Source organism: Cupressus sempervirens, chromosome 9 (genome assembly GCF_028749045.1).
Source record: "Cupressus sempervirens isolate cs-2001-9-10 chromosome 9, ASM2874904v1, whole genome shotgun sequence".
Classification (NCBI taxonomy): Eukaryota; Viridiplantae; Streptophyta; class Pinopsida; order Cupressales; family Cupressaceae; genus Cupressus; species Cupressus sempervirens.
Window position 1 is genome coordinate 318,203,446 of NC_143126.1, and position 26,896 is coordinate 318,230,341.

General features: G+C 33.7%; 1 protein-coding gene across 18 annotated transcripts; it reads right to left on the reverse strand.

Annotated features, from left to right (window-relative positions):
- Positions 1–988: 988 nt before the first annotated feature.
- On the reverse strand, positions 989–25,686 carry LOC149538655 (uncharacterized). 18 transcript variants are annotated; one of them, XM_089799980.1, is made up of 6 exons: positions 25,534–25,608; positions 22,678–22,743; positions 2,649–3,020; positions 2,439–2,498; positions 1,846–1,905; positions 989–1,520 (listed from the first exon to the last, which is right to left on the reverse strand). In XM_089799980.1, exons 4-6 carry the CDS (start codon positions 2,460–2,462, stop codon positions 1,380–1,382), a joined length of 225 nt encoding a protein of 74 aa, XP_089656106.1. In that variant the 5' UTR covers positions 2,463–2,498; positions 2,649–3,020; positions 22,678–22,743; positions 25,534–25,608; the 3' UTR covers positions 989–1,379. The 18 variants fall into 18 exon arrangements, with proteins under 18 accessions (XP_089656106.1, XP_089656107.1, XP_089656099.1 ...); XM_089799981.1 differs by having other exon boundaries at positions 2,645–3,020; XM_089799973.1 differs by lacking the exons at positions 2,439–2,498; positions 2,649–3,020; positions 25,534–25,608 and adding exons at positions 24,694–24,773; positions 25,633–25,686.
- Between the last annotated feature and the right edge of the window lie 1,210 nt (positions 25,687–26,896).

Here is a 26,896-nt window from a genome sequence, read left to right on the forward strand (position 1 = left end):
TATTTGAGTTCTCTTTTTTCAATGATGTAATTTATTTCGTTACCAAAAATATTTAAAACATCTCAAATATGTTTTTATTGATGAAATGAGCTTTATAGGTTCAAGGAAACTCCATAAAATTGATAACCATCTATAAGAAGCATTTAGCAATTTACAACATGTATAATTTGGTGAAGTATCAAATATACATTTTCGTGACCTTTCACAACTACCCCTTGTTATGGAAAATTGATCTACATGTCGCATTCAAATTCCAAGTTACTATGGGGCAATTGATAAAAGTTGCTACATTACAAACAAATCTTCGAAAAGAAGATGAGAATAACATGCAAGTAGAATTCTGTCAACTACACCATAACGTACAAGATGCAAACCCAACATAGGATGACTAGGAACATCTAATGACTCGTACAATTTTACACTTTAGTGTTCATGACAACAAAGAATTTGATAGATCTATGCAAAGAACACATTATACTTACAACAAACATTTGGATAGAAACATGACTTATCAATGGTGCTCTTGGTTAAATTAGTGATATCATTTACATAACAGATTATTTGCTATATCTAGAGTGAAATCTTTGACCCACTTTCACCTTTGAAAGATACTCCAAAATGCAAAGTAATCCATAAAAAGAAGAAGCTCACCTAAATCTTAATGCACTTCAAGATACTCCAAAATGCAAAGTAATCCATAAAAAGAAGAAGTTCACCCTAAATCTTAATTCACTTCAAGATACTCGAAAATGCAAAGTAATCCATAAAAAGAAGAAGTTCACCCTAAATCTTAATTCACTTCAAGATACTCCAAAATTCAAAGTAGTCCATAAAAAGAAGAAGCTCACCTAAATCTTAATATACTTCAAAAAAATATATTTCTTCTGACAACATAAAGCATTAGAAATAGAGATATTCTATCAAATATGTTACAGGAATTGCAAAACTTAACTATAGCACAAAATATGACACTCACTACTCAAGAACATTATGAAAAGTATACAAGACTATTGGCTTAACCCTTGCTCCCTTCAAAGGTGCAAGTGCTAGTTTACAACAGTTAGTTTTCTCTAAAATATTTACATGAATATAGTTGAAATTCTGACTTAACAGTTTGTAGCATAAAATTTTAACTATGAAATAAATATTATCCATTGAAAAATGAACCCTGCAAGTAATATATATCATCTCTCTTCAAAGATCTGGCATTGCTTTGCTCCAGGTTCCAGTCATCAATTGCTAAACAACATGAATGATTTCTTCCTCACTAATGTAATTTCAAAATGAAACGAATGCTACATTTCAGTCGACATATATATACATTTGAAATGTTCTTTGTCAAGAAATAGTAATCAAGGTGCTTAAGGAGACATAAAACATTAAACATCCTTCTTGTCATCTTCCTCATAGGGTTTATATATCACAATGAGGCAGACTTTTCCCCTTGACTTTTCAGGTGTGGGTGTATCAGGATTGTAGGTCAAGTCCAGCCACAACTCTTTTGGTTCATGAGGCTTCAACTGCACAACAACAGAAAATATCCAGTCAACACCATGTTGTAAATCATTTTTCTGGATGTTACAGTGTGTAAACGACTCGTCAAAGCCTTATAACTAGTCCATGTCTATTATAGTTCTTGTACACACGTCCTAACAGGGGGACAAATCCATATGCAAAGAAGATATCTATCTCTATATCCTATCTTTTATCATGTACCCAGTTACAGTAGGTATATAATAAGAATCCCACCGGCTATCCAGATAAGTAACTTCATTAGTTATGATAATTAAAAATTGTTGGCAGACTATAGATTTTTCCGAAATTGGAAGAAATATAATTTCTTACCTTCAAACTAATATATGGTTTCCCGTAGATATGGATACTGATTTGGCGAGCTAATAGAGACTGAAAACCACAACATTCTTATTAGTAGATTGGAAAAATGAGAACCATTCTGATTCTGTTTTGTATCCAATAAATCTTAGATCAATGCATTGTCTTCAATTGTAACATCTCGGGGTGATTCTTTATACTTTTGATCTTAAGTTGTGTCTTTTGGTGGGTTTGATGTTCGAACTTCGAAGTTAAAACAGTTAAAAATCCCAGGTATGTCTAAAAGAGAAGCCGAATTGAGATAGATAGCAGATCGAAAGCTAATATAGAGCAATGCCAAGCGTTGGAAGACTTGCATTACCTTTGAAGTCTTATAGAATTGAGAATACATATTTTAAAGGTTAAACCTGTGAACAGGGAGCAGTGATCATGCTTGAAAAAGCATCCAAGAGTCTTGAAACATTTTTTCTTGAAGTGTCTGTAGCATTTTTCTTAACGAATTAAGTTATTAGATACTACTTTGCAAGGTTTCTCCTTGCATTGGCACATATTAATTGATCTGATCTGAATAGAAGAAAAAACCTCAATATTATGAATGCTTATACCTTGCGTAGATTCTTCTGGGGCATATTAGGTACATCAGACCGTCATGAATAATTAATTCCCTGACAAAGCAACCAAACTTTTCTTGAAATTATAGTAGAACAAAATAAACTATAATAATAATAATAAATGATAAATTTATAACAGCATTATGACTGTTAACATACGATAATATGTCAAAGTGAAAAAGGAAAAAACCAAATACAACCTACATCTTCGCCTTTTCCCTCCTGCCGCAAGTTGAATTCTCAAGCTTTAACTTAGACGGTATGTCAATATCAAAATGACGATAGATTGGTTCTTAAATTCTCAAGCTTTGAATTAGACGGTAAGCCAATATCGAAATCATCATAGATTGTTTCTCCATAAGTGTCTTTGTTTTCCTCCATCACATCCAATTCTGCTGCTTCTATTTCATGACTAGAATCAAATTTATATGCCTAAAAATTCTTATCCATCCCTCCATGGTTCTCATGCTCCAACGATACCCCTTCCATCTCTTCTCCATCAATCCCCAAACCTATTGCCGTAAAGCGGTTCCATTTCAATCTCTGTCACCATCCTCAATTTATCTCTCTCGCTAACTGTAGCCATTATCCAAATGTCAGATAGAAGAGCTAAGAGTCTGGAGTCAAAACTTGAGACTCAGAGGGTCTTAGAGTAAGACTCGGCCAAGTACTTTCCAAGATTCTTTCAAGAAACTTCAAACTCTAAGTCCCTGAAATCATACTTTCAACCTTTGTCAGTATCTGTTGAATAAACATCTTCGGAACAGAGCATTCCTTATGCAGCAGTGTCAGATATTCAGACAAGTGAGCTGAAGAGGAAATCAGAGAGATTAGTGGAAGCTGTGACCGCAAAGACTAAAAGGGTCAAGCAACAAGCCACTGAACCAGGAAAGAGGCAAAAGACATTCTTGACAATTGTTGAGTCTAGTAAAGAAGAAAAACAAGAACAAGAAGCAAAACAGATAGAGAAGGTAACAACTTCTAAGCAGTCAGCAGGAAAAGCTCAGCAACCCTGAAAGCTCAAAATAGAGAAGATAAATTCACCTATTGCTAATAAAGGCAACTTTGTGCAAATGAACAAATTTTATGATTTGTATAATAATTTTGAGAAAGATCAGATTGATATCTCGAGATACGCTATAGCAAATAATCTGAAACTAAAAGTTATTGAAGGCACAGTAAACCAAAAAGTCTATGATAGACTCATTGAAAAGAAGGCACCAACACGAGAAGAGGACATAGAACTTCGAAAGTCTATGTTAAGAATGATATGCAAGACTGATGACAAAGAAGAAGTCAATAGATTATTGAACAATCTAGCACCTTACTTGAGAAACAAAAACCATTTCTATTTATGGTAAGTGAGAAAGACAAGATAAGAAGTGAGACTGCAACAGCTATATGTCAGATGATGATAGAGTCCAAGGCAGCATCTTCACCAGCACCCAAAACCTCGGAAGTGTCAGTGAGCGGTGACACAATGCAGAAGATCAGACCAATCAAACCATTAACATTGATGATACAAACCTGTTTGAAAGTTTCTAACAGAATGAACCTCACACTGAAGATATTGAGGAACAATTGAGACATATTGAAGAGTAGAAGAGATTATTAGACGAAGAGAAAACGAAAATAGAAGAGGCCAAGCAGAAATTTCTTGGTGATGAGATGAAAAGAAAAGTAGAAGAAGAAAAGAAAAGAGTAGTTGAAGAAGAAATGAAAAAAAAAAACAGAGGAAGATAAGAAGAGATCAGAAGAGGAAAAGAAGAGAGAAAAAGAAAGAAAGGAAAGAGAAGAGAAAGAGGAAGAGGAAAGAGGAATCTTGAAACTATGATTTAAGGGTCTTAGAGTTTGCAGAGTGCTTGAAAGAGTCTTGAAATTATGATTTCAAGGATGCTAGTTGTTTTTGAAGATAACTAAGATGTTTATTCTAATGCTCTATTTGACTACAATGCATTATTAATCCACCAAGTGCACAATCTTACAGAAAATTTCAAAATCCCCAATTCTATGATGAGTCGTAAGACATTCGAAAGGTACTCAGTCACATTTACCTTGGCTATGGAATTAGATGACAAGTTCTCTATTATATACAAATTTGCACATGAAGTGGGAGGAGTGAAAACAATCCAACTATGGTCAAGTCCATATGGATAAGAATCATCGTCATGCTTCATTCTACAAGTTTGAAATAATTTTTGGCTTCATTACTGGTGTAGGAGCACCTCAAATATTCAAGCCACAGTTGAAGATTATAAAGACCACAAAGATCCTCAAAATAAATCAGAAGGAAGGAATGTATAAACAAGGTCATCAAATTAATTGGCCAGTCTTGAAACCTATAATGATGCTAAAATAATATTAGGTCTTCAAGATAGGTTTAGGTATAGAAAATAGTTTAATGTTTAATAAAACCATTGTATTGTTTTTCAAGTTCAAACATTAAATAAATAAAAAAGGTAATAGCTGGTTTAGAGGAAAGTTTAGTTTGTAATAATTTTAAAATACCCAACTCAATGATGATAGTTGGTTGGAATTAGTTATTGTAGGGTGTCTTATAAATTGGAAAGAGTCTCTGATGTAAAAGAGGAGGGAAAAATATTGAAAGACTAGTATGTATGGACTGGTGAACAGAAATATTAAAACTTAGATATTTTGCTACTCAAATTCCATATTAAGGTTTGCAAACCGATTGGTTGGCTCTACAAGTGCTTTGTTGATAAGTTTCATGTTATTATAGGTTTGTTGTTACGCTTGTTGCAGAACCAGTAGATTTCTTTTAATTATTTATTTGTTGCAGTAGGTTTTAAAGGAAATGAAGATCTTTCCATGAGGATGAAGGCCTGATACTCATAGAAAGAGTTAATCTAACATGTATGATATATTACTAACCAAGCACATGCAGAATTAAACAAGATATAGATTCTACCCAAACAAGGGGTTTATTTGCTGATTGGAGACATTAAACAATGTCCAGGTGAAGGTGATTTCATTGTTAGTTGGGATTGGAAGTGTGTGTAATCAGGTGATTGAGAAAGCCCTAGTTCAAGAGTAAGAAGTGCTCGGAGGAGTCGGCCATATGGTTCCCTTGTAAATTGTATCATTTATTTATTTATTTTCATTATTGTGAACTCTCTCCACATCAAATTGGTATCAAAGCGAGGGAAAGGTCTTGTGGAAACGTAATTGGTCTTGAGAAGTTGGTTCTTGAATCCCTTAGTGAGCCCTTGTAGTTGAACTATCTTGAGAGGAGTAACCCTATAGTAGATTCTTGTACCAAGTTGATCAAGTAACCATGTCTGAAGGAGAAGAAGAGATTCCTACAAGGTTGACAAATATGGAGTTGGCAAAGATAGTGAAAGAACAAGTGGCAGATAACAAAAAGTTAAGGGCATCATTAGAACAAAGGGACAAAGAGAATGCTGAAAAAGATAGATTGATAAAGTCCATGATGGAGAGGTTGTCAGCACTAGAGAAGAAAGATAAGAGCATTAGATTGAATGAAGAAGTCAGAGATGAAGAAGAACCCAAAGAAGAAGAAAAGGACCCTGAGGAAGTAAGAATGGCTAAGTTGGCAAAAGCCATAAGAAATGAAGATAAAAGGGTAAGGACAGACTTACCTGTGTATGGAGGAAAGATAGATGATGAAGAACTAATAGATTGGTTCAACGCAATGGAAAATTGCTTTGAGTGTGAAGGGATAGAAGAGAAGGAAAAAGTGAAGATAGCAAAGTCTAGGTTGAAGGGACATGCTTTGTTGTGGTGGGATTACATCTAGGCAGATAGATGGAAGAATGGTAGACCTAAGATCACATCTTGGTATACTATGGTGGACAAAATGAAGGCAAAATTTTTGCCAAAGGGTTATAGAGTACAGTTGTACAAAAAAATGAGAGATTTCAGGCAAAAGGAGATGGATGTACAGAAGTACACTGAGGAATTTCACAAGCTTGATATTAGGGTGGATCATGATGAAGAGATGGAAGAAACGATTGCAAGGTATATGGGGGGACTAAGGTTCAATATCTGGGATGAACTTAGTCTTGCTACCCTGAGGTCAGTTGATGAATGTTATCAGTTAGCCTTGAGAGCTGAAGAGAAGATAAGAATGAGACAAGAAAAGCAGAGCAACAATAGAGGTGGATCTTCCATGAGAGGAAGAGGGGGAAGAGGTACTACTGATTTTCAAAGCAGCAATGACAAGGACAAAATATTTTTAGAATCAAGAGGGGGTTATAGAGGTGGAAAATGTGGAGGAAGAGGAAGTGGAGTATTCATTGGAAGATGCTTCACTTGTAATGAAGTAGGCCATCAATCCTTTCGGTGTCCTAAATGGCAAGAAGACAAAGGGAGAGAGAGAAGAGTAAACTTGGTTGATGAAGAGCCAAGAAAGGATGAGCAGAATGAACCTATTGAACTTCTTCCAGAAGAAGGAGAGTGCTTATTGATGGGAAGAAGCAATCAAATACCAAAAGATCCAAGCATATTCAGATCAAATCATCTCATTCAAGGCAAGGTATGCAAGTTTATAATTGATTCAGGGGCAAGTAATAATAGGTGATCTTATGAAGTTATTAAGAAATTGAATTTGAAAACTTTTGCACATGTTGCTCCCTATTATGCTACTTGGGTCAATGAGAATCAGAATTTGTTGGTTAAGGATCAAGTGATGGTTGATTTTTTAGTTGGGAGTTATAGAGACAAGGTGCTATGTGATGTCATGCACATGACTTGTGGGCATCTCATTTTGGGAAGATCTTGGCAATGTTCAAGGAGAGTCATGCATAATGGCTATGAAAATACATATGTAGTTCAACAAGGAAAGGTGAAGTATAAGTTGCATCCATTGGTGAGGAGTCATAAGGAAACTATACTGATGTGTTTTGGTAGAAATATTCCAGTGCAAGATCAGGGTACTCCACATTATGATACTGGTTGGAAGCAATGCCAGGCTAAGAGGCAGGACAATCTAGGGGTGGCAAGGCTGGTTGAACAACCTTTTGTTTTGGTTGGAGCAATGAAGTGTCCTTTAAGAGGGCAGGTGGATGAAGGTGATATGGTGATAGGGAAAAGACAAATAAAGACTTTTGAGCAGGCTAATGTGCAGCAACAGTACTATCAAGAAAGAGGACATTCTAACCCAAATATTTCTATATCTAAACCTTGATGTGTGACTGCAGGAACCAGGATAAAGGAGCAGATCACTTTGGGGAATAATTTCACCCCTCAACAACAGCATATGGGAGCAAGGAACAATGGATCACAAGTCAACTCTTGGGACAAGAGTTCCTTTTATGGTGGGGAGTATGGTGTAGGAGCACCTCAAATATTCAAGCCACAGTTGAAGATTATAAAGACCACAAAGATCCTCAAAACAAATCAAAAGGAAGGAATGTATAAACAAGGTCATCAAATCAATTGGGCAGTCTTGGAACCTATAATGATGCTAAAATAATATTAGGTCTTCAAGATAGGTTTAGGTATAGAAAAGAGTTTAACGTTTAATAAAACCATTGTATGGTTTTTCAAGTTCAAAAATTAAATAAATAAAAAAGGTAACGGCTGGTTTAGAGGAAAGTTTGGTTTGTAATAATTTTAAAATACCCAACTCAATGATGATAGTTGGTTGGAATTAGTTATTGTAGGGTGTCTTATAAATTGGAAAGTCTCTGATGTAAAAGAGGAGGGAAAAATATTGAAAGACTGGTATGTACAGACTGGTGAACAGCAATATTAAAACTTAGATATTCTGCAACTCAAATTCCATATTGAGGTTTGCAAACCGATTGGTTGGCTCTACAAGTGCATTAATAAGGTTTCCTTCATCATTCCAAGTACTTTTTTGATAAGTTTCATGTTATTATAGGTTTGCTATTACGATTGTTACAGAACCAATAGATTTCTTTTAATTATTTATTTGCTACAGAAGGTTTTAAAGGAAATGAAGATCTTTCCATGAGGATGAAGGCCTGATACTCATGGAAAGAGTTAATCTAACATGTATGATATATTACTAACCAGGCACGTGCAAAATTAAACAAGATAGAGATTCTACCCAAACAAGGGGTTTATTTTCTGATTGGAGACATTAAACAATGTCCAGGTGAAGGTGATTTCATTGTTAGTTGGGATTGGAAGTGTGTGTAATCAGGTGATTGAGAAAGCCCTAGTTCAAGAGTAAGAAGTGCTAGGAGGAGTCAGCCATATGGTTCCCTTGTAAATTGTGTCATTTATTATTTTATTTTCATTATTGTGAACTCTCTCCACATCAATTACTTAGACAATTAAGATATTTAAGGCCATCGATTTCTCATGTAGTCAAACTATTTCTTAGACCATTCCAGTTTTAGTCAAAATGGAAAATATAAAATGCTTGGGGTAATTGGTTTCTTTTTATGAAAAAAATACTATTATTAGAGTTTATGGGTATTTTGCTCCTCCATGTGTACATAATAGCATTGCCCTTATAGAAGCTCCAACACAAATCCATTTTCTAGATTATAAAAACTTCAAGAATGTTCAAGACCACAATTTTCTTACCTTATGGGAATCAATAAGGCGATTCTTGAATCTTTAGTAAATAAGACTTTCAGAAGGTTGAGCACCTTAAGTTCTTATACATTTCATATGTTGAGCATGGGACATTAGAATTCAAGTAAATAATTATAATATTATTTGTTCAAAAATAATAGATTTAATGACAACTTAGTCTAATTATTTTTCAGTAAAGTATTTCAGTGACTTTAGTGGTGAGTAAAGTGAAAATTTAGTAAAGTCGAGAAATCAAAAGTTGCAGGGAAAGGAAAATCAAGAGGCAAAACAAGGGCAAAATCAAGAGTCTCTGTGGTGTGCTATAATAGAACAATGAGAGGTTCATTCATATTATGCTTGGTTTTGTTATTGTTCTTTAAGAGAGCTTGAGAGTTTCTGGCTCTTAGTTCAAAATTCTAAGGATGGAAATCCTTAGGGTTTTCTCTCAAATTGGACAAAAACCCAATCCAAATTTGGAGTGAATTCAGTCAGGATTCACCACTACAAAGGTAAAGAGAAACAAAAAAAAATGAAGTACAAGTATGACTAGTATCACAAATCCATGCCTTCTTCACAAGTCACTTCGTATTGTGAAAACATCAAAGACATTGATATCTCACACTTGGATATCGAGGACTTTGTACAGAGAGTGGATTATACAACTACAAGTGATATATTTTATATCAAACAAAGTGCCATTCATTTAGTTTCCACTTTTCCTTTGACTGCTTGAGTTCATATGTGCTTGTACCAAGAACATGGATGTTCCATCAAGGACTATCAAGAGACCAAGATGGGAAGACCATCATCAATCTAGATCCGGAAACTCTTTAACAGAATCTTCTAAGTTCCACTTGCTCCACTTGTGACTAACATCACAAATAGCAAGCCTTGGAGGGATGGAACAATGACATGGCAGAAGTATGTGAATGCCAATTGATTAATAAACAAGAGGCCTAATCTTGTTAGATGGCCAAAAGGAATGCATTGTTTCGACTTCAAGGAGGGAATCAATGATCTTATCACACTACTTAGTCACATTATTAGACTAAAAGAATCTAACATCTTTGAGCATTGGTATTACCATAGCAACAATACCTTTTGTAAATTGCAAGTAGTTGGTTTTATCATACAATCATTCTTGAAAGAAAAGGAATTGATTCAAAGAACCACCTATTTGTTAACTTTAGTTAGGTTTCTATTGTAGAGGAGAGATTTATCTCACTACATTTCCTAAAGTCACAATTTTGTAAGTTGTGGTCTTAGTGACTTACATTACTTTTAGCCAACAAATGAGGACTTTACGGTGGTAATATCCTACCATCTTGTGAAATTAGTTCATGCAAATTTATCAATGCTCTAATGGAGGGAAAGCTATGGAAAATCAACTAGCATAGTATTTAAGGAATTTCATCTAACAAACCAATGAAAGGTTTGAAAGAACTAGTCAATTGGTACTCCAAGCCATCCAAAGCATGAATAATAGAAATCGTAATGAAAGACTCATTCCTAATCTTGGAAGAGATACTCATTCCAATCATTCTGAAAATGAGAACCAGTTACAACTAGTGTAGAAGAAGTTTCTTAGATTATGCAAAATTAGAACCCAAAATCTAAAGGCTCATTCTATTCAAGGAATACTATGAAACCAGAACTCAAGCCAACATGGTAGAAGGAAAAGTCACATTGACAAAGACCTTGAAGAAAAAAATTAAAGATGTCCTTGCCATGTTTTGATGGTTTGGGAAGGACACTGATCAATCATGGGTCCAAAAGGTAGATACATATTTATCCCTCAGCACAATGGTCAAAGGGAATGCCACTAAGTTCACCATACATCGCTTAGCTAGGAAAACTCACAATTGGTGGCACTACGGTGGTCTCATTACTCTAGGCCATAAAAGTATTGCTACCTATAGTGAATTTACTCAAAGACTTATTTGTAGATTTGACCAAAGAGACCCCGAATGTATTTTGAAGAGCTAACCCATCTTGGACAAGCTGGAACTATCAAGGAATTTGCCAACCAGTTACAAAATTTATCTATTATAGTTTCAGATATTTCCCCAAAGAGGCTCACTTATATGTTTATAGAGGGGCTTAAAGATCCCGTCAAAAATATTAAAAATCCATTACAACCCCAAAACTTGGAAGAAGTTGTGTAATGTCCCCACTTTAGCAGTCGACCAAGCGTGTGTGTGTTAGCCTAGTTCTACATGGTCCCAAGGGCTAACAAAGGGTTTAAAAGGGATCTTAGAGTGTTTTAGTGTAGTCATCTCCAGTTTGGGCCAAAACGAAGTTGATTTACTCAATTTGAGGCACACTTACTATTTTTAGTAAGCCAACAAGACATAGGGGAGGCTAGTTTTGTTGATTGAATTTGATTTTCTGTGGCGAGAGATGTCTGACGAGCTATCATTTGTACTAGTTGGAGTCCGATAGCTAATATATTTTTATGCCTGAAGTATTATTAAAATAACAGTTAATTTAGTTGTAAAATATTAAAGTGTTACTTTAATATTAAATTTTATGGGAGTGTGTGCAAATCAAAAGGGGCACCTAAGGGAGACATAAGTGATTATTTTAATATATTTTATATAACACATCTTTTATCCCACATTGCTCATGTGAGTGGAATGGACCCTTGGAGAAAGAATAAAAGAGAGCGTTGGTAGCTTCATTCAGTAGGTTGATTATGAGAAGAAATCAATGCATGAGTTGCAGATCCATTTTTGGCATTAGAGGATGTCTATCCTCTCTTGTGACATTCTAGACATTATTCCCTTGTGGTTTGAACTTTGGAATTCATTTCTTTTAGCTTTATATTAGGCAGATTAGGTGCATTTCCAGCTACAACCAAGTTACTGTAGTAGCCAGATACTGTAGCAGCCACATTACTATAGTAGTGCATCACTGTAGCAGTCGTGTCATAGTAGCAGCTGAATTACTATAGCAATTACATATTGTTGCAACAGGTCAATGCAAGAACCACACCCTCAACTATTTGATGTAAGCAATGTTTGTTTCAATTAATTGTTGTAGTATTTCGTGAGTCAACTTTGCACTTGTTTATTAATTTTGGAAATCATTATAAATGCAGTGTGCTGGTTATTTCTGTGATTTATGTGATGTTTTTTCAATTCTTATATTTATGTTACATGCCAAACACAACACAATATGGACAACCTTTTTAGAGCCATAAGGGTTGTAGCACATAATGAGAAATTAGAGACTGCAAACTAAGTGTTTGATAAAATTACCATATAGCTGTGAATACTTGTAAGCAAATTTTGGGGGTATCCACTACAAGCTATCAAAAAGGAAAGGAAGGTTAAATCTAATGAACCCAAGGAAAGACCCAAGAACTTCACATACAAAACATTCATCTGAATGAAGGGCCAAAGAGGGAAAACCATGAAAGATCATGTGATTTATGCAAGGAACTAAGGAGTAGGGTCATCAATGTCAAAGAGATTAGATTTGATTGAGAAAAACCTATGTTTTAAATGTAAGAAACCTTGGAGTCATGGTCATCGATGTAAAGGAGGACAAATGAACAAAATAGAAGAGATATACGAAGAAGAAATTCCTAGCAAACGAACAAAGGTCGATGACCAAGAACATGGATTGCTGGCCATTATTACTCAAGAAAATGAGAACAAACCCTTCTAAACCAAGGGGGGCACTTAAGGGGAAAAATTGCTTTGGTGGACATAGGACTCTCTCTGACTTCAATAGTAAACATATAGTAATAAGAAGAAGATTAAAAACCCAAGGTTTTAAAGGTTTCAAAGTAGTCTTAACAAATGGTCCTATGTCTATAGATTGTTCCCCAATTGGAGGTTATCAAGAGAAATTTTTATGTTGTGAATTTACAAAATGATATTATCCTAGGAATGTCATGGATAAACTCCTTAGGGCAATTCACAATGGACAACTCTATCTCAGAAATTTGCTTCAAACATGAGGGACAAGAGATAACACTAAAGGGGTTACTAGATGGCTCCCCAAAGTTGGTTTCTTACATGAGAATGGAAAGAATACTTGAGCATGATCAAGGGAAATGGATTACACAATGTATGGTTTTAGATATATCAACTCCACAAGGGAAAACTATCCATGTAGATATCCAACCCATCTTGAAGAGGTACAAAAACATTTTTGAAGATATTTCCTAGGCCTTCCTCCAAAAAGAGGGCTTGAATATTCTCTGAACTAGAGGAAGGAGCAAGACTTAAATAACCACTCCATATAGGAACTCCTAGAAGTTCAAGGAGGTGATAGAATTATTAGATATGGCCTAGCAGTAGTAAATTTGCATTCCTAGTAGTACTAGTCAAAAAGAAAGATGACTCTATGAGAATGTGCATTGACTATAGAACCCTAAATAAGAAAACTATAAAAAATAGACATTTTATCCCTAGGATTGATGAATTAATGGAAGAATTGCATGAAGCATGTTTTTGAAAAATTGATCTACAATCAGGTTACCATCAAATTAGAATAAGATGATGTACCAAGGCAGCCTTTAGATGCCCCTATGGACATTTTGAATTTCTAGTCCTTCCATTTGGTCTCACCTACACTCTAACAACCTTCTAATCATGTTTGAACCATATTTTCAACCAACAATTAAGGAAATTTCTACTCATTTTTTGGTGACATACTCATCTACAACAAAATGTGGGAAGACCACCTCTAGCATATTGAAGAGGTTTTGAAATTTTTTGAAACATACTCACTATATGCCAAGATCTCAAAACGTGAATTTGAATTTGAAGAGATTATATACTTGGGACACAATATCAGTGCCAAGATCTCAAAATTTGAATTTGGGTTAGAGGAGATTATATACTTGGGACACAAAATTAGTGCCAATAGAGCGAGTGTGAATGAGGAGAAAGATCAAAACCATCAAGGACATGGGGAGACCCAAATCTCTAAATTAACTTAGGGGGTTTGTGGAGCTATGTAGCTACTATTGGTGTGATACTTTATAAAAGGATTCTTGAAAATTGTGATCCCCCTCACTGACCTGACAAAGAAATGTACTTTACATGTTATGACAAGCCCCGACAAGTTTTTGAGCAACTTAAGGAAACCATGAGTTCTTGTTTAGTCCTAGCTATTCTAGATTTCACTATGCCTTTTGAGTTATAATGTAGGTGTCCTGGGAGAAGGAATTAGGTAGTCCTCACGCAAAGGAAACCCCCAATAGCCTTTTGAAAATTGTAAACTCGTAGACATAAAGAACCATTATTCCATATATGACAAAGAGATGTTAGCTACTATTCATGCCTTGGTTTTGAACCAAAATGATCTTAATGGTCGGCAAAACAAAAGTGAGTAAGCAAGATTCAAGCCTGATGAAAAAAATAATGGAGTTGCAAATGCTCTCTCCAATTGCCCCCATCTCAACACAATTAGTAGTCCGTTAGGAGATTGAAGAGATATCACTGTTGAATATGTCAAAGACCTCCAAACTAAGGAGTTCTTAGGAGGAAATGAACACCATGAGGATTTCACAATTTGAGATGACATCATCTTTTATAAAGTAAGAGTATTCTTAACTTCTTAATGAAAGATCAAAACCTAAGTCACCAAAGAATACCACAATAACCCCCTATCAAGTCATCAAGGGTAATATAACATATACCAACACATTAGAGAGAAATATTCATGGAAGGGATTAAAAAAGGATGTTCACTAATACATACAAGAATGAACAACATGTCAAAGAAATAAGGTAGAGAAAACATCCCTAGTAGGGCTACTACAACCCTTACCTATTAGCAATAAAAAATGGGAAAGCATATCCATAGATTTCATAATAGGATGACACAAAACCCATCGAAAAGATAGCATTTTCATGGTGATAGACAAACTTACAAAATACGCTCATTTCCCTATAGTCTCCACAAAGTATAAGGCACATCAAATAATAGAGTTATTTTGTAAAGAAGTTGTTCAACTCCATAGACTTCATCAACATATTCTAAGTGATAGAGATAGTAAGTTCCTAAGTCACTTCTAGCAAGAACTCTTTCGACTACCAAGGGCAGTTTTAACCCCTAGTACAAGCTACCATTCTCAAATTTATGGTAAGACAGATATACTCACAAATGGTTAGAGGGATACTTGATGAACTATGTCACTGGTCAAAAAATTTCTTGGATTAAGTGGTTACATTAAGGGGAGCATTGATACAATACCACTAATCACATGTTAATAGGTATGAGCCCATTTAAGAAACTATATGGGCACGAAGCTACATCCTTTGGGAATTTGATCGCCCAAGGAAACAAAGTACTAGGTGCACAAGACTTCTTACAACAAAGTATTGATATAATGAAGACAAAAAAAGAACTTGCACCAAGCTAGAATCAACAAAAGATTTATGCTGATAGGAAACACATAAAAAGATCATTTGAGGTTGGAAATCTTGTGTTTTTAAGATTGTAACCATATTAATAATCTTTTGTTAAGAGAAGTGGGGCAGAAAAACTTAAGATCCTACTCAGCAGACTGTATAAGGCATTAAGCATGATTTTGGAAGTGGTTTATGAACTAAACCTCCTTGAGAGATAGTAAGATTCACAATGTGTTTCACATCTCCAGGCTAGAGAAGGTTCTAGGAAAGAAAGCGACACCATGTGCTGAATTATCTCCCTTACATGATGAAGGGAAACTTACCTTGGAGCCTCAGGTTATCCGTGACACTCAAGAAAGGAAGTTGACGAATAGGACTATCACTGAGTTTTTAATCAAATGGAAAATTCTACTTGAGATATATACCACCTAGGAAAAAGAAGTCATTAAGATGCCTGACAAGAAAAGTTGGAGCGAAGGGACTGTGATTGCCCTCAATTCAGATATAAATTTGATTTATAACTATTATTCAACTAAATATGGAGAATTTCATCATGAATATGTATGTATGTGCATAAATGTAGATACAAGTTTAACAAGGGGCTCATGCGCCAAAGTACCTACCTTCATGTTTATACAGTTGACTAAAGTAGCTTTTGCAATGATCTCTATCTTGTCAATGCCTTTGTGTTTTACTGATGGAAAATGATGGCTCAAGATTAGTTTTTTGTGTTTAGTGAGGAATTAATGGAAAATGTTGAAGCGTCTTTTAAAATGGAAATGTTCATAATATTTTTTTGTATATATACAACTAAGCTAGTGTTGATATCAAGGATGTGTATGGCCCATGGGATGTAATATTATACGAAGAGAGAGCTAAAACAGAGAATGATTTGTTATTATAAGGACAAGTAAAGGTAGAATAATAGAGAGAGTTGAAGAGAATTTGAAAAATATCAATAATTTTATTATTTTAAGAAATATATAAATAACAATAAAAATTATATTATATGAATGAACTACTCATTTCTACCAATTCAATTATAAGTTAAAATATTTAATTTAAAAAAAAAAATTGTTGATTACTTAAGTCAAAGTATCAAAATATGTAGTAAGTTTGAGGGGTAGTATTAATGGTATAAAAAAAATTGAGCAAAATTGTAAAATAGTAGAAGATAATAAATGTGTTTAAAATAAGAAATATATTTAACTCTATTTTTGATTAAAATATCTATATGCAAATTACAAAAATAAACATCAATGTAAAACTAGTAATAAATATATTTAAAATAAGAAATATAAAACATTGAAGTCTATATTTGAACTTGGTAAGGTAAATAGATAGGAATAATTAATATTGATTAGACATATTTGTGTGGTGGAAGATACAAATGATTTTTTATTTAAAATTTTATCCACTTGTCACAAATGTGGAAAAGATAAAGTTGCAATTAATGCATTCATTAATAGAGATGTTAGAAAAATGATTTAAAAATAAATAAATTATCCACTTGTAACAAATATGGAAAAGATAAAATTGCAATTAATGCATTCATTAACAGAGGTGTTGGAAAAAATATTTGTGTTTTTGTTGAAGAAAATTGAATTTTTTCATTGCCTTTTTCATCATGAGCCAATACAATTTTTTTAAAAACTGTATTTTTCAATTCTAAAAAATCATGCAAATTCATATAGCTTTTGCAAACATTAGTATATCTTGAAAATTTTAAATTATGTAACTAATATGGAACTTCATGATTATATTAGTTTCTTGCCAAAGGTAGGAACTAATAAATTATAATATGAATCATGCTTAATATATAATATTGAAATACAATATTTCTCTCTCACACACACACATATTAATGAATAATATTCAGTGGCATTAATATTTATATGACACTGAATTATTTATATATAATTCTTTTAATTGAAACTAACATGCACACACATATATGTATGCATTAATATTTATACATCTTAAATTTGAATAAAATAGTGATGTGAATATCAGGATTTAACTGTGTGATTTTGAGTCAAACTCGATGACCCATGTTTCATGAGTAGTGATTCAACATGAATCCATCTCTCATGAGAATAAATGGAATGCTTAGCACTCATTGGATCTAGGTGATGCTCACAGGGGTGAAGCACCGGGACTTCCCGGGAGGTCACCCATCCCAGTACTACTCCAGCCTGAGCGCGCTTAACTACGAAGTTTCCTCCACAGTTAAACCCAAAGCTTGCAACCCCATTTGCAAAACCTTCACCAAGTGTTGTGCCTTATGAACCATTCATTAGAAAGCCCCTTAAGCTCATCAATTGATAAGTAGGAGATGATTTCCACAGCTAGTCAAATTGTGATGTGAATATCAGGATTTAACTGTGTGATTTTGAGTCAAACTCGATGACCCATGTTTCATGAGTAGTGATTCAACATGAATCCATCTCTCATGAGAATAAATGGAACACTTAGCACTCATTGGATCTAGGTGATGCTCACAGGGGTGAAGCACCGGGACTTCCCGGGAGGTCACCCATCCCAGTACTACTCCAGCCTGAGCGCGCTTAACTACGGAGTTTCCTCCACAGTTAAACCCAAAGCTTGCAACCCCATTTGCAAAACCTTCACCAAGTGTTGTGCCTTATGAACCATTCATGTTGAATCACTACTCATGAAACATGGGTCATCGAGTTTGACTCAAAATCACACAGTTAAATCCTGATATTCACATCACAATTTGACTAGCTGTGGAAATCATCTCCTACTTATCAATTGATGAGCTTAAGGGGCTTTCTAATGAATGGTTCATAAGGCACAACACTTGGTGAAGGTTTTGCAAATGGGGTTGCAAGCTTTGGGTTTAACTGTGGAGGAAACTCCGTAGTTAAGCGCGCTCAGGCTGGAGTAGTACTGGGATGGGTGACCTCCCGGGAAGTCCCGGTGCTTCACCCTTGTGAGCATCACCTAGATCCAATGAGTGCTAAGTGTTCCATTTATTCTCATGAGAGATGGATTCATGTTGAATCACTACTCATGAAACATGGGTCATCGAGTTTGACTCAAAATCACACAGTTAAATCCTGATATTCACATCACAATTTGACTAGCTGTGGAAATCATCTCCTACTTATCAATTGAATAAAATAATTAATTTGCAAGAAGTAAATACGAGCAAATGGTAGCAACCCATGGAAGGGATGCAACCTCCCTTCACACGGGAATCAAAATATACCCATCACAAGAAGTAAGGCCAAGAAAAGAGGGGAATCGAAATATACAGTCAGCATATTGCAAGAAAAGGAATCTCCGCCCCACATAAAGATACAGTCAGCATTATTAAAGGTTACCGTTGTAGTAGTCGACCACAAACATAGCATCCGTAGACTCTATAATAGAACATATTTTGTAGAAGGAAACACTCTGTAGAGGCGACCAAAGGTGCGATTATTAATAAGAGATGCAATGTGTGATAGTTTCTGCCTAACACATAATAGTTGTAGAGGTGTAGATGAGTGAGAATAAGGTTAAATAGTTCTAAATTAACATTGTGAATGCATTAATTTTTGCCTAGAAATGCACTTGTGATCTGATAGGATGACTGATATTTTGTTGTTAAATTCTCGTCCTAGAAATGCACTTGTGATTTGATAGGATGGCTCATATTTTGTTGTTAAGTTCTCATGTTATACTATTATATCTTTGGGCATTTAAGCCCAAGAATAAGAGGTCAAAGTCCCCAATATGACACTAAGTACTTAATATCATACTACGATCAATACACGTGCTTTAGACAAATTTGCACCTTCTACATTGACAACTTAAAATATGTGCAATGAGGAAAGATATCCATACCAATATTTGAATTATAAAACTTGAAAAAGTTATGAAGCATTTGGAGTATCACATTATATGTTTAAGCATGTTATGCATGCTACTAGAGAACCATAAGTAGTTGGAAAAACTCCCCCAACTATGTATTATTCTCATCTTGATTATCAAATGGAAGTCACACTATTTTTAATCATTAGATATAAACAACAGTATAGAACAATAACAACATAAACATATATGAAGGGGAAAAAAATGATAGATAATATAGAGGAAGAAGAGGAAGACAGATAAAATAGTAAGATAGAATGATACCAACATAAGTTGTGTGTGTGTGTGTGAGAGAGAAAATTAAATATAATTATTTTTCTTAGTAAAATAAATAGTCAAAATAAAATCATGGTTATAGTAAAAAATAAAAATATATTATATTTTAATTAATGAAACTAAGAATTTAATTTTTATATTAAAACTCACATTTGTATAAGAAAAAATGAAATGTATTGAAATATAAAAATATTTTATAAGTAAAACTAATTGTTTAATTTTACACAATTAGAGAAGGTTTACTATTTAACGTTTTGTATTTCCAATTTTTTCATAAAATTAAGTAATTTTTAATTATGAAATAATATTTATATAATTTAATATGTACATTTGTAAATAATAAATAGATATAATACATATAAATTTGATATTGATGAATAAATATGATGTAATAAATAAGAAATAGAATATAACTATTTAATTTTAATACATAGTTTATAAAAAAATAATAATAATTTATATATCTTTTAGAATTGAATTATTTTTTTTGTGGTTTTCCTTTAGTATGTTTTTGTGATGTAAAATATAATTGTTAATTTAATATTAAAATATATATTTAAGTTTTAAATATATTTAAAATAAATGATAAATTGTTTAAATAAAAAATATTAATAATAATAAATGATATAATTTATAAATTGTAACACTTATCAATTATACATATTATAAACACTATTATAAAATATAATTAAAAAATAATATTGTTTAATTTATTTTTATAAAAGTAAAATAATAGTAATAATTTAACTACATTTATTAAAAAATCAAAGTTTTTATAAAAATAGAAATTCAAATACAAAAATACAACATATTGAAATTATACTGCTATTGAATATAAGATATTGAAATTATATTGCTATTGAAAATTAATATTGATTAGACATGTTGTGTGAGGTGGGAGATAAAATGATTGAAAAACAAGAGACGCAAGCATCGAAGTCCCTGCCTAATGTATAGTGTTCCTAGAAGTAAGATATGGTAAAATTATTTCATAGTCAATTTGTAGAAGTGATATAGTTGCTTCAAATATCACATTTTTGTTAAAGCAAAATAGCACTAAAATAAGGATGAAAGCATTTTTAATGTATACAAAAGCTACAAAAAAACTTATATGATAGCAAATGCAAAGTTTCAAGCCTTGCTCCAAGTTTAGGTGCATTTATATCAAGACTACAACTTTCAAGGGAAGTAATGTGTTTCTATTGGAATTCATGGAGAACTAAGATTATTTATAATGTCATTTTTCTCTTACACACTCTATTGTTTTGTCCTTTCTCATATTTTACTCTTTTCTGTGCTTCACTGGAGAAAATAAGGTCATGATTGGCCATTTCAGAGGCCCAAATCTATTTTTTCTAGATTAAATACCCTCAACACCCATTACGATCAAAGGACACAAGGTTTTAGAGAGGAAGATGGGCTCACAATGATTCACGCCCACTTTATCCCAAGGAGAATGCACCTAAGCTAGGATTATCTATATCAAATATTATAGTTATAATAAAATTAAATAATGCAAAGATATAAGGTCCATATGCCCATCCCCAAACAGAGTGCATGCATGTCTTCCACGTTTTTTTATTGCACCAACCCATTTGACATTTGGCAACATCAGTGAACTACAAATGTTAAATGCCAATTGTGCAAAAAATTGTGTTAAATTTGTGGATGAGAAAAGAAAAAGGGTCTTCAAGGCAGTTGCAGGGGTGGATTCTGTGAAATAACCTATAAGAGTCCATAGTTAGAACTACACCACTTACTCACATTGCTTCTTCCTTCATTCCCGAGTTAGGTATGTTATGGAAAAATCATGAATCAGATATGTTGTGGCAAATTTATGAATGGTTTCATAAATATATACTCCATGTTCTCTTTATATACATGGCATTTTTGGGGGAACACGTTTTTCTTTTCTTTTTCCATCCTTCTTGTGGCGAGTCGCAGAAGTTGGTTCCAACATATGCGAGTGGGAATTATAAAAATTGAGAGGCATTATCACAAAATGCATTGCACTGTATGAAAATGATCAATTTTTAATTGATTGTCTGTCTTATTTCATGTGGCTTTGTAGTGGAAAGGTGATTATATTGAGCAAGTTAAAAAACATAGAAGACATGCATGCACTCTGTTTGGGGATGGGCATATGGACCTTATAACTTTGTATTGGGGTTATGGCATGGTTTATTAAAAGGATTGATGGGTGGTTTTGTAGAAGTGGCATTAATTTTTCTGGGCAGTGCTTTTTAGATTTTCAATCTATTGTGTTTTCTTAAGGTGACATAGTATATTTTAAGCCTAGTGAGATTCAATGGTCTTGCAACTGCTAGCCCACTATAATGATTGGATTTTGATACTAATACTATTTTCAATTTCTTTGTTGAAATTTGTTACTGGCATATTCTATTAGCCACTTTTAACATTTCACTAGCACTAGAGGATGAATATGGAGGCTACCAAATCACTCAACAATCATGGTTTTGCAAATTATTCAGAGGTCTGTTTCAACTTATTTGAGGACAAAGTGAAGCACTAGCTTACACTTAATGAACCTAATCTAGAGGCAAGCATAGGATCAAAAGAATTCTCATCAAAATACAGTGCTCTGTAGAACAACCACACTCAATCAAAAGCTCAAAGCTGAAAACATGAAATAAAACCACACTAAAAGGCAATATTTCAATTCTGAGGCCCCTCTTTGCTGAGTGCAAGGGATATGAAAATGTTTAATTGTACGCAGCAATTAGCATTGTTATTAAAGGTATATTCAAGGATATCGACAAAGGTGCTGATTGTTACCAATTTAACATTCCCCCTAAATTGTTATGTTATATGCTGAACTAAGTATGTTTTATCTGCTAACTAACTGTGTTTAGTTGCTGAGAATACACATTACCGAATGAAATGAGTGCAAAATGTAAAGTACAGGAATCAATAAACAAGAGAACTGATCACTTTTGATTCAGAATACAAGTATCAAAATAATATCATTTTTTATTGAAATATCCAAAACTATTTTAAGGAGGTACAAAGTGTTCATGTTTTACACAGTACTTAAATACAATGCATTCAAATATTACAAGCATTCTCAGCTCCTAACATAAGTATCTGAATTAAACACATTGTATAAACAAAAAAGTATTGAAAAGACAAGATAACAAGAAAGGCATCCGTTGCCTGAATGGAAGGTTTGTTGCATTGAATGCTGAATGGCTGATCTCGCATCTCCACCTGGGAGTAAACCTGCAAAAAATGAATGAAGAAATGGGTCAGTTCACATGAACTGAGCAATGGAAAACTTTTCTATCATCTATACTTTGTTGTTCCTACAACGTAGTTATTCAAATAACTATGTTAAAAGGCAAGAAGGCAAGAAAAATCCGAAGAAGATAAAACATGTTTTTACTAATGAGTTTGTTCCATGTGCAGATACAAGTATGAAGACTTGAAGCTATTGAAGGATCATGCATAAGTTACATGCATGAAGCCTTTTGGTTGAGTTTGTTCGGGCAAAGACAAAAGATATTGGGAAGGTTGTAGAGGGGGCATACATAAGTTTCAGGTATGGAACCTTCTGGTTAAACCAATGTAGCTGATTGAAGATATTGAGGAGATCATTGAAAGGACGTGCACAGGTTACAAGCATGAAACTTTCTGGTCAAATCATGTAGCAGCAAAGGCAAAGGATGAGAGGAGGTTGTCGAGGGGGCATACATAAAATACAGGTATGGGACCTTCTGGTCAAATCATGGAGGACATATAAAGTTTGAGTCTTAGGCTAAAGGAATTTCAAGGATCTCTGCAAGTGTATTTTAGCATATAGAGAGAATTAAAGATACAATCAGTCACAAGATCAGATTAATGAATTATAAGAAAAGGGAGAAATCTGCTACAGAAAAAATATAATGCGCATAAACAGGGGCATCAACATCAAGGAAATCATTAATGCATATTGTTGAGCAAACTGGGGATTAAGTGATTACAACTATAGGGAATAGGAATATGGTTGGAAAAGTTGGGGAAGGACTAGTCATATGGAAGAGTGGGCTGTGTGAAACATGTAAGGGCAACAGTAATAGTCAGGAGGAACATAATGAAGATTATTTTGCAGATACAGGAGCAAAAGGTTCTGTGAAAGAAGCAAGTTAGTTGATACTGACATTTGAACAAGGACACAACTTGCATCTGCTTGTGGGGACAAGATATTCTGAATACGTTGCTGCTGATAGTGAACATACACTCAAGACAGAGAACAATGAAATAGAAAAGATTAGATGTTACTGCCCCGTCTTTAGAGTATAACAGTAAGTAAAAATCTGTACCTTTAAATCATATCAAGAAAATAGATTTGACATCTGTTCCTCTATGAATGGCAAAGGCAAGCTAAAAATTCAAGTTTATATATTACATATTGAAGCTAACTATGCTTTCAAGTAGCCAAGAACCAGCAAAAATCTCCAAAAAAGACTTTCTCAATTATTTTATATGGCTCTAATTTAAGTGGCAAATAAGAAATACTCAGCAACAATAGTATGGGAGAAAGATCAAAATCAAATACAACACAACAAAGATTCTAATTTTTATCAAGAGGTATGATATTTACAATTGTTTAGAGAAACTGATGAAGAAATTTAAGAGAGACCAGTTTATATACTTTAAACAACATTTATGGTAGCAAGACCAGTTTATAATGCCTTTACAAGGATTTCTTCAATTCATGATCACATAGAAAGTTATGAGACGAGAGTAAACTCTACCATTTTCAAGTAAATTAGAAGCTGAAATGGCACCAAAAAAAAAAAAAATGCATACATAACGTGCTAAATACATGGCTAGCATAAAGGAGAACATCCAACATGATATAAAAATCATTTCTACAGGAACAGATTTAGATAAAAGGAAGTATACATCATACAGGTGAAAATAAGGAAAAGCTTTTCAAAGATATAAAGAGGCCATCTTGTTTATGAGAATGTCATGGCGGCTAAGTAAATTTAGCAAACAATGAATTACAAAATATTGAGAAGAGTACAGAATAGAACCAAGTGTGGCCTATGAAAAATGGTGGAAATTTCAGGCCGAGATATAGAACTCTTATGGGGTTTATGCCAATCAACAGCAGGTGCAAGATTTACAAGTGCAACAGTAGTAATACAATATTTATAAACCATGAAAGAAATAGCAAAGCCAAACCTCATAAATCTGGAGAAATGGCATCCATTCAGCAGTGTCATAAGTAGCTCACACAGCTATATAAGCCACCAAAATAGCGTCTAGCACATCACACAAAGAAATAGAACCTGTGACCAAAGGTTTATTGAATATGGTGTCTAAGAGTCCAACTAGCTGGAATAAAAACTCGTGTATGGAGAAAACCTATAAATGGTTACCAACAGAAAAGATCCGCCCAATCAAAGAATCTACAACAAATATGGCATCCAAAAGTCTCCTCATATTTAACAATGAAGATAAAAATGCCTTGAATCAATATAAATGCATGGAAATCCAACGACCATGTTCAGATTTGCAAACTTATGGTGTCTAATGGCAAGTACCAGTACAATAAAACCCGCAGTAAGAAATGATGAGCTATACAGATCAGAACTGGAGGGTTAAATAACAACCATCATGAAGTCGTATGGAAGAAAAAATACCAATAGCAAAGTAGTAACGCCTAGCAAAGAATGCATGGCACCTTAAAATTGCCCAGTATCAAAATAAAATCCGCTACCAACATTAGTATACACCAACAAACACCAAGCTCACGGCTAAGCAAATGAAACCCCGCACTCAAAAGTCTGCCCAGATTATATTAGCAACCAACCAACCAAAAGAATGGCGTCCAACACATATCAAGAAAGGTGAAACCCGTGAGCTCTCAAAGCCAATCCACGACCAAATGCAAGAACATCCAGTCTACAGTAAGAATGTAAAAAATTCGCAGGAGAAGACTCATGTATGGAGTCCAAAAAAAGGCCCAGAAATCCCAGCAAAGAGAGAAAATCGCACCAGCAAATGGAGAAAATCACACACCTTCATCTATGGTGGCTAGGGTTTGGAGGGAACCCTCTATTTCTTCCTCTCTTGCGTGAATGCCCAAAAAGTAAAGACAAACAAAATGAATCGACTTACCTTTCTTTTTGCCTTGGGCATTTTCCTAAGCCGACCTTAAACTCCATTTAAGAAAATTTCGAGTCCATGATATTGGAGGTAGGAGTTAGGCGTTTTTAAAGAAAACTCTATTTTTATTTAGTTAAATATGTATATAATGGATGATATTACATAAAAATCATTTTATACATATTTAACTAATAAAAATTATATTTTATGATCTTCTTTTATTTATATTTATACTAATTTGTTTTAAAATTAACAAATAACACGTTAATTATAAACATATTAATATCAATATAAATAAAAGAATTAAAAAATAAATAATTTCCTTTGTAATATTTATTTAATATTAAACGTGTTTATAGAAAATGATAAAAATAATGATAAACATGTTTATATTAAATTAATATAATTGAGAGAGAGAGAGCTTTAATTGTAAAATTAATATGTCAAGTGGTCATAACTATAAGACATTGATTTTATTAATTAATTAAAGAAAATTATAAGAGTTAAATGTTTTAATGCCTAAATGCAAGGAGAGGAAGTAGGAAGGCTAATTTTGAACTTCAAGAAAGGACATTTAGTTAACACTTAAGTAAGGAGCTATTTTTGGAGGCCAGGGACAATTGCAGTTTCTTATGCATTGATGGGGTTGAAGAGTGCTATTTTTAGCGGTTTTTGGGGCAGTTGAGATCAGTTATGCATACAGTTCACATTGAGAGCCTGTTTTATGCATATATTGCATAATTAAGGAGCAGATTTTCATGCTATATTTGTGAGTTACTTAATGCATCCGAGTTTGGGTTTCTTTTGTGCATGATTTTGAGGAGCTAGAGGCAGTTTTCAAGTTATCTATCAGTTGGGTAGATGGTTGAGAACAGTTTTCAGAGGCTTCTTCATAGTTTACATCATTTTTGGGTGATTGTTTCTCGACATGATTTTGGAATCCGAGTTAGGGTTATTTTCTATATATTGTACTTTCACCTCATTAAGAGGGACCTTCTTTCAGATTCAAATTTTTGCACATTGCAGATTTTGAGTTGATTGTGAGGGCATTTGTAGCAGAGATTATTTGTTTTAGCATTGTTTATAAAGATTCAACGGTTGCTTCTCATTGTTTCTTGTGCAATATTGTGGATTTTTGACTTTAATGTTGTGTTCGCCTTTATTTTAGTTACGTTCCTTATTGTAGCTTTGAATCGTGATACATGTGATTACAGGTCTATGTTTGTGACTATTGTCTTTTTGCAAAAAATTGCTGACACTTAGGTACCCTTTCAAA

Coding starts and splice junctions, on each gene's coding strand:
- LOC149538655 (XM_089799966.1), bottom strand. CDS start 25,237: ATGTTGGTAGCGGATTTTATTTTGATACTGGGCAATTTTAAG. Junction 22,744..25,195: donor TGATACTGGGCAATTTTAAG/GTGCCATGCATT, acceptor CATTTTTTGCAG/GTTTACTCCCAGGTGGAGAT. Junction 1,521..1,845: donor AACCATATATTAGTTTGAAG/GTAAGAAATTAT, acceptor GTTGTTGTGCAG/TTGAAGCCTCATGAACCAAA.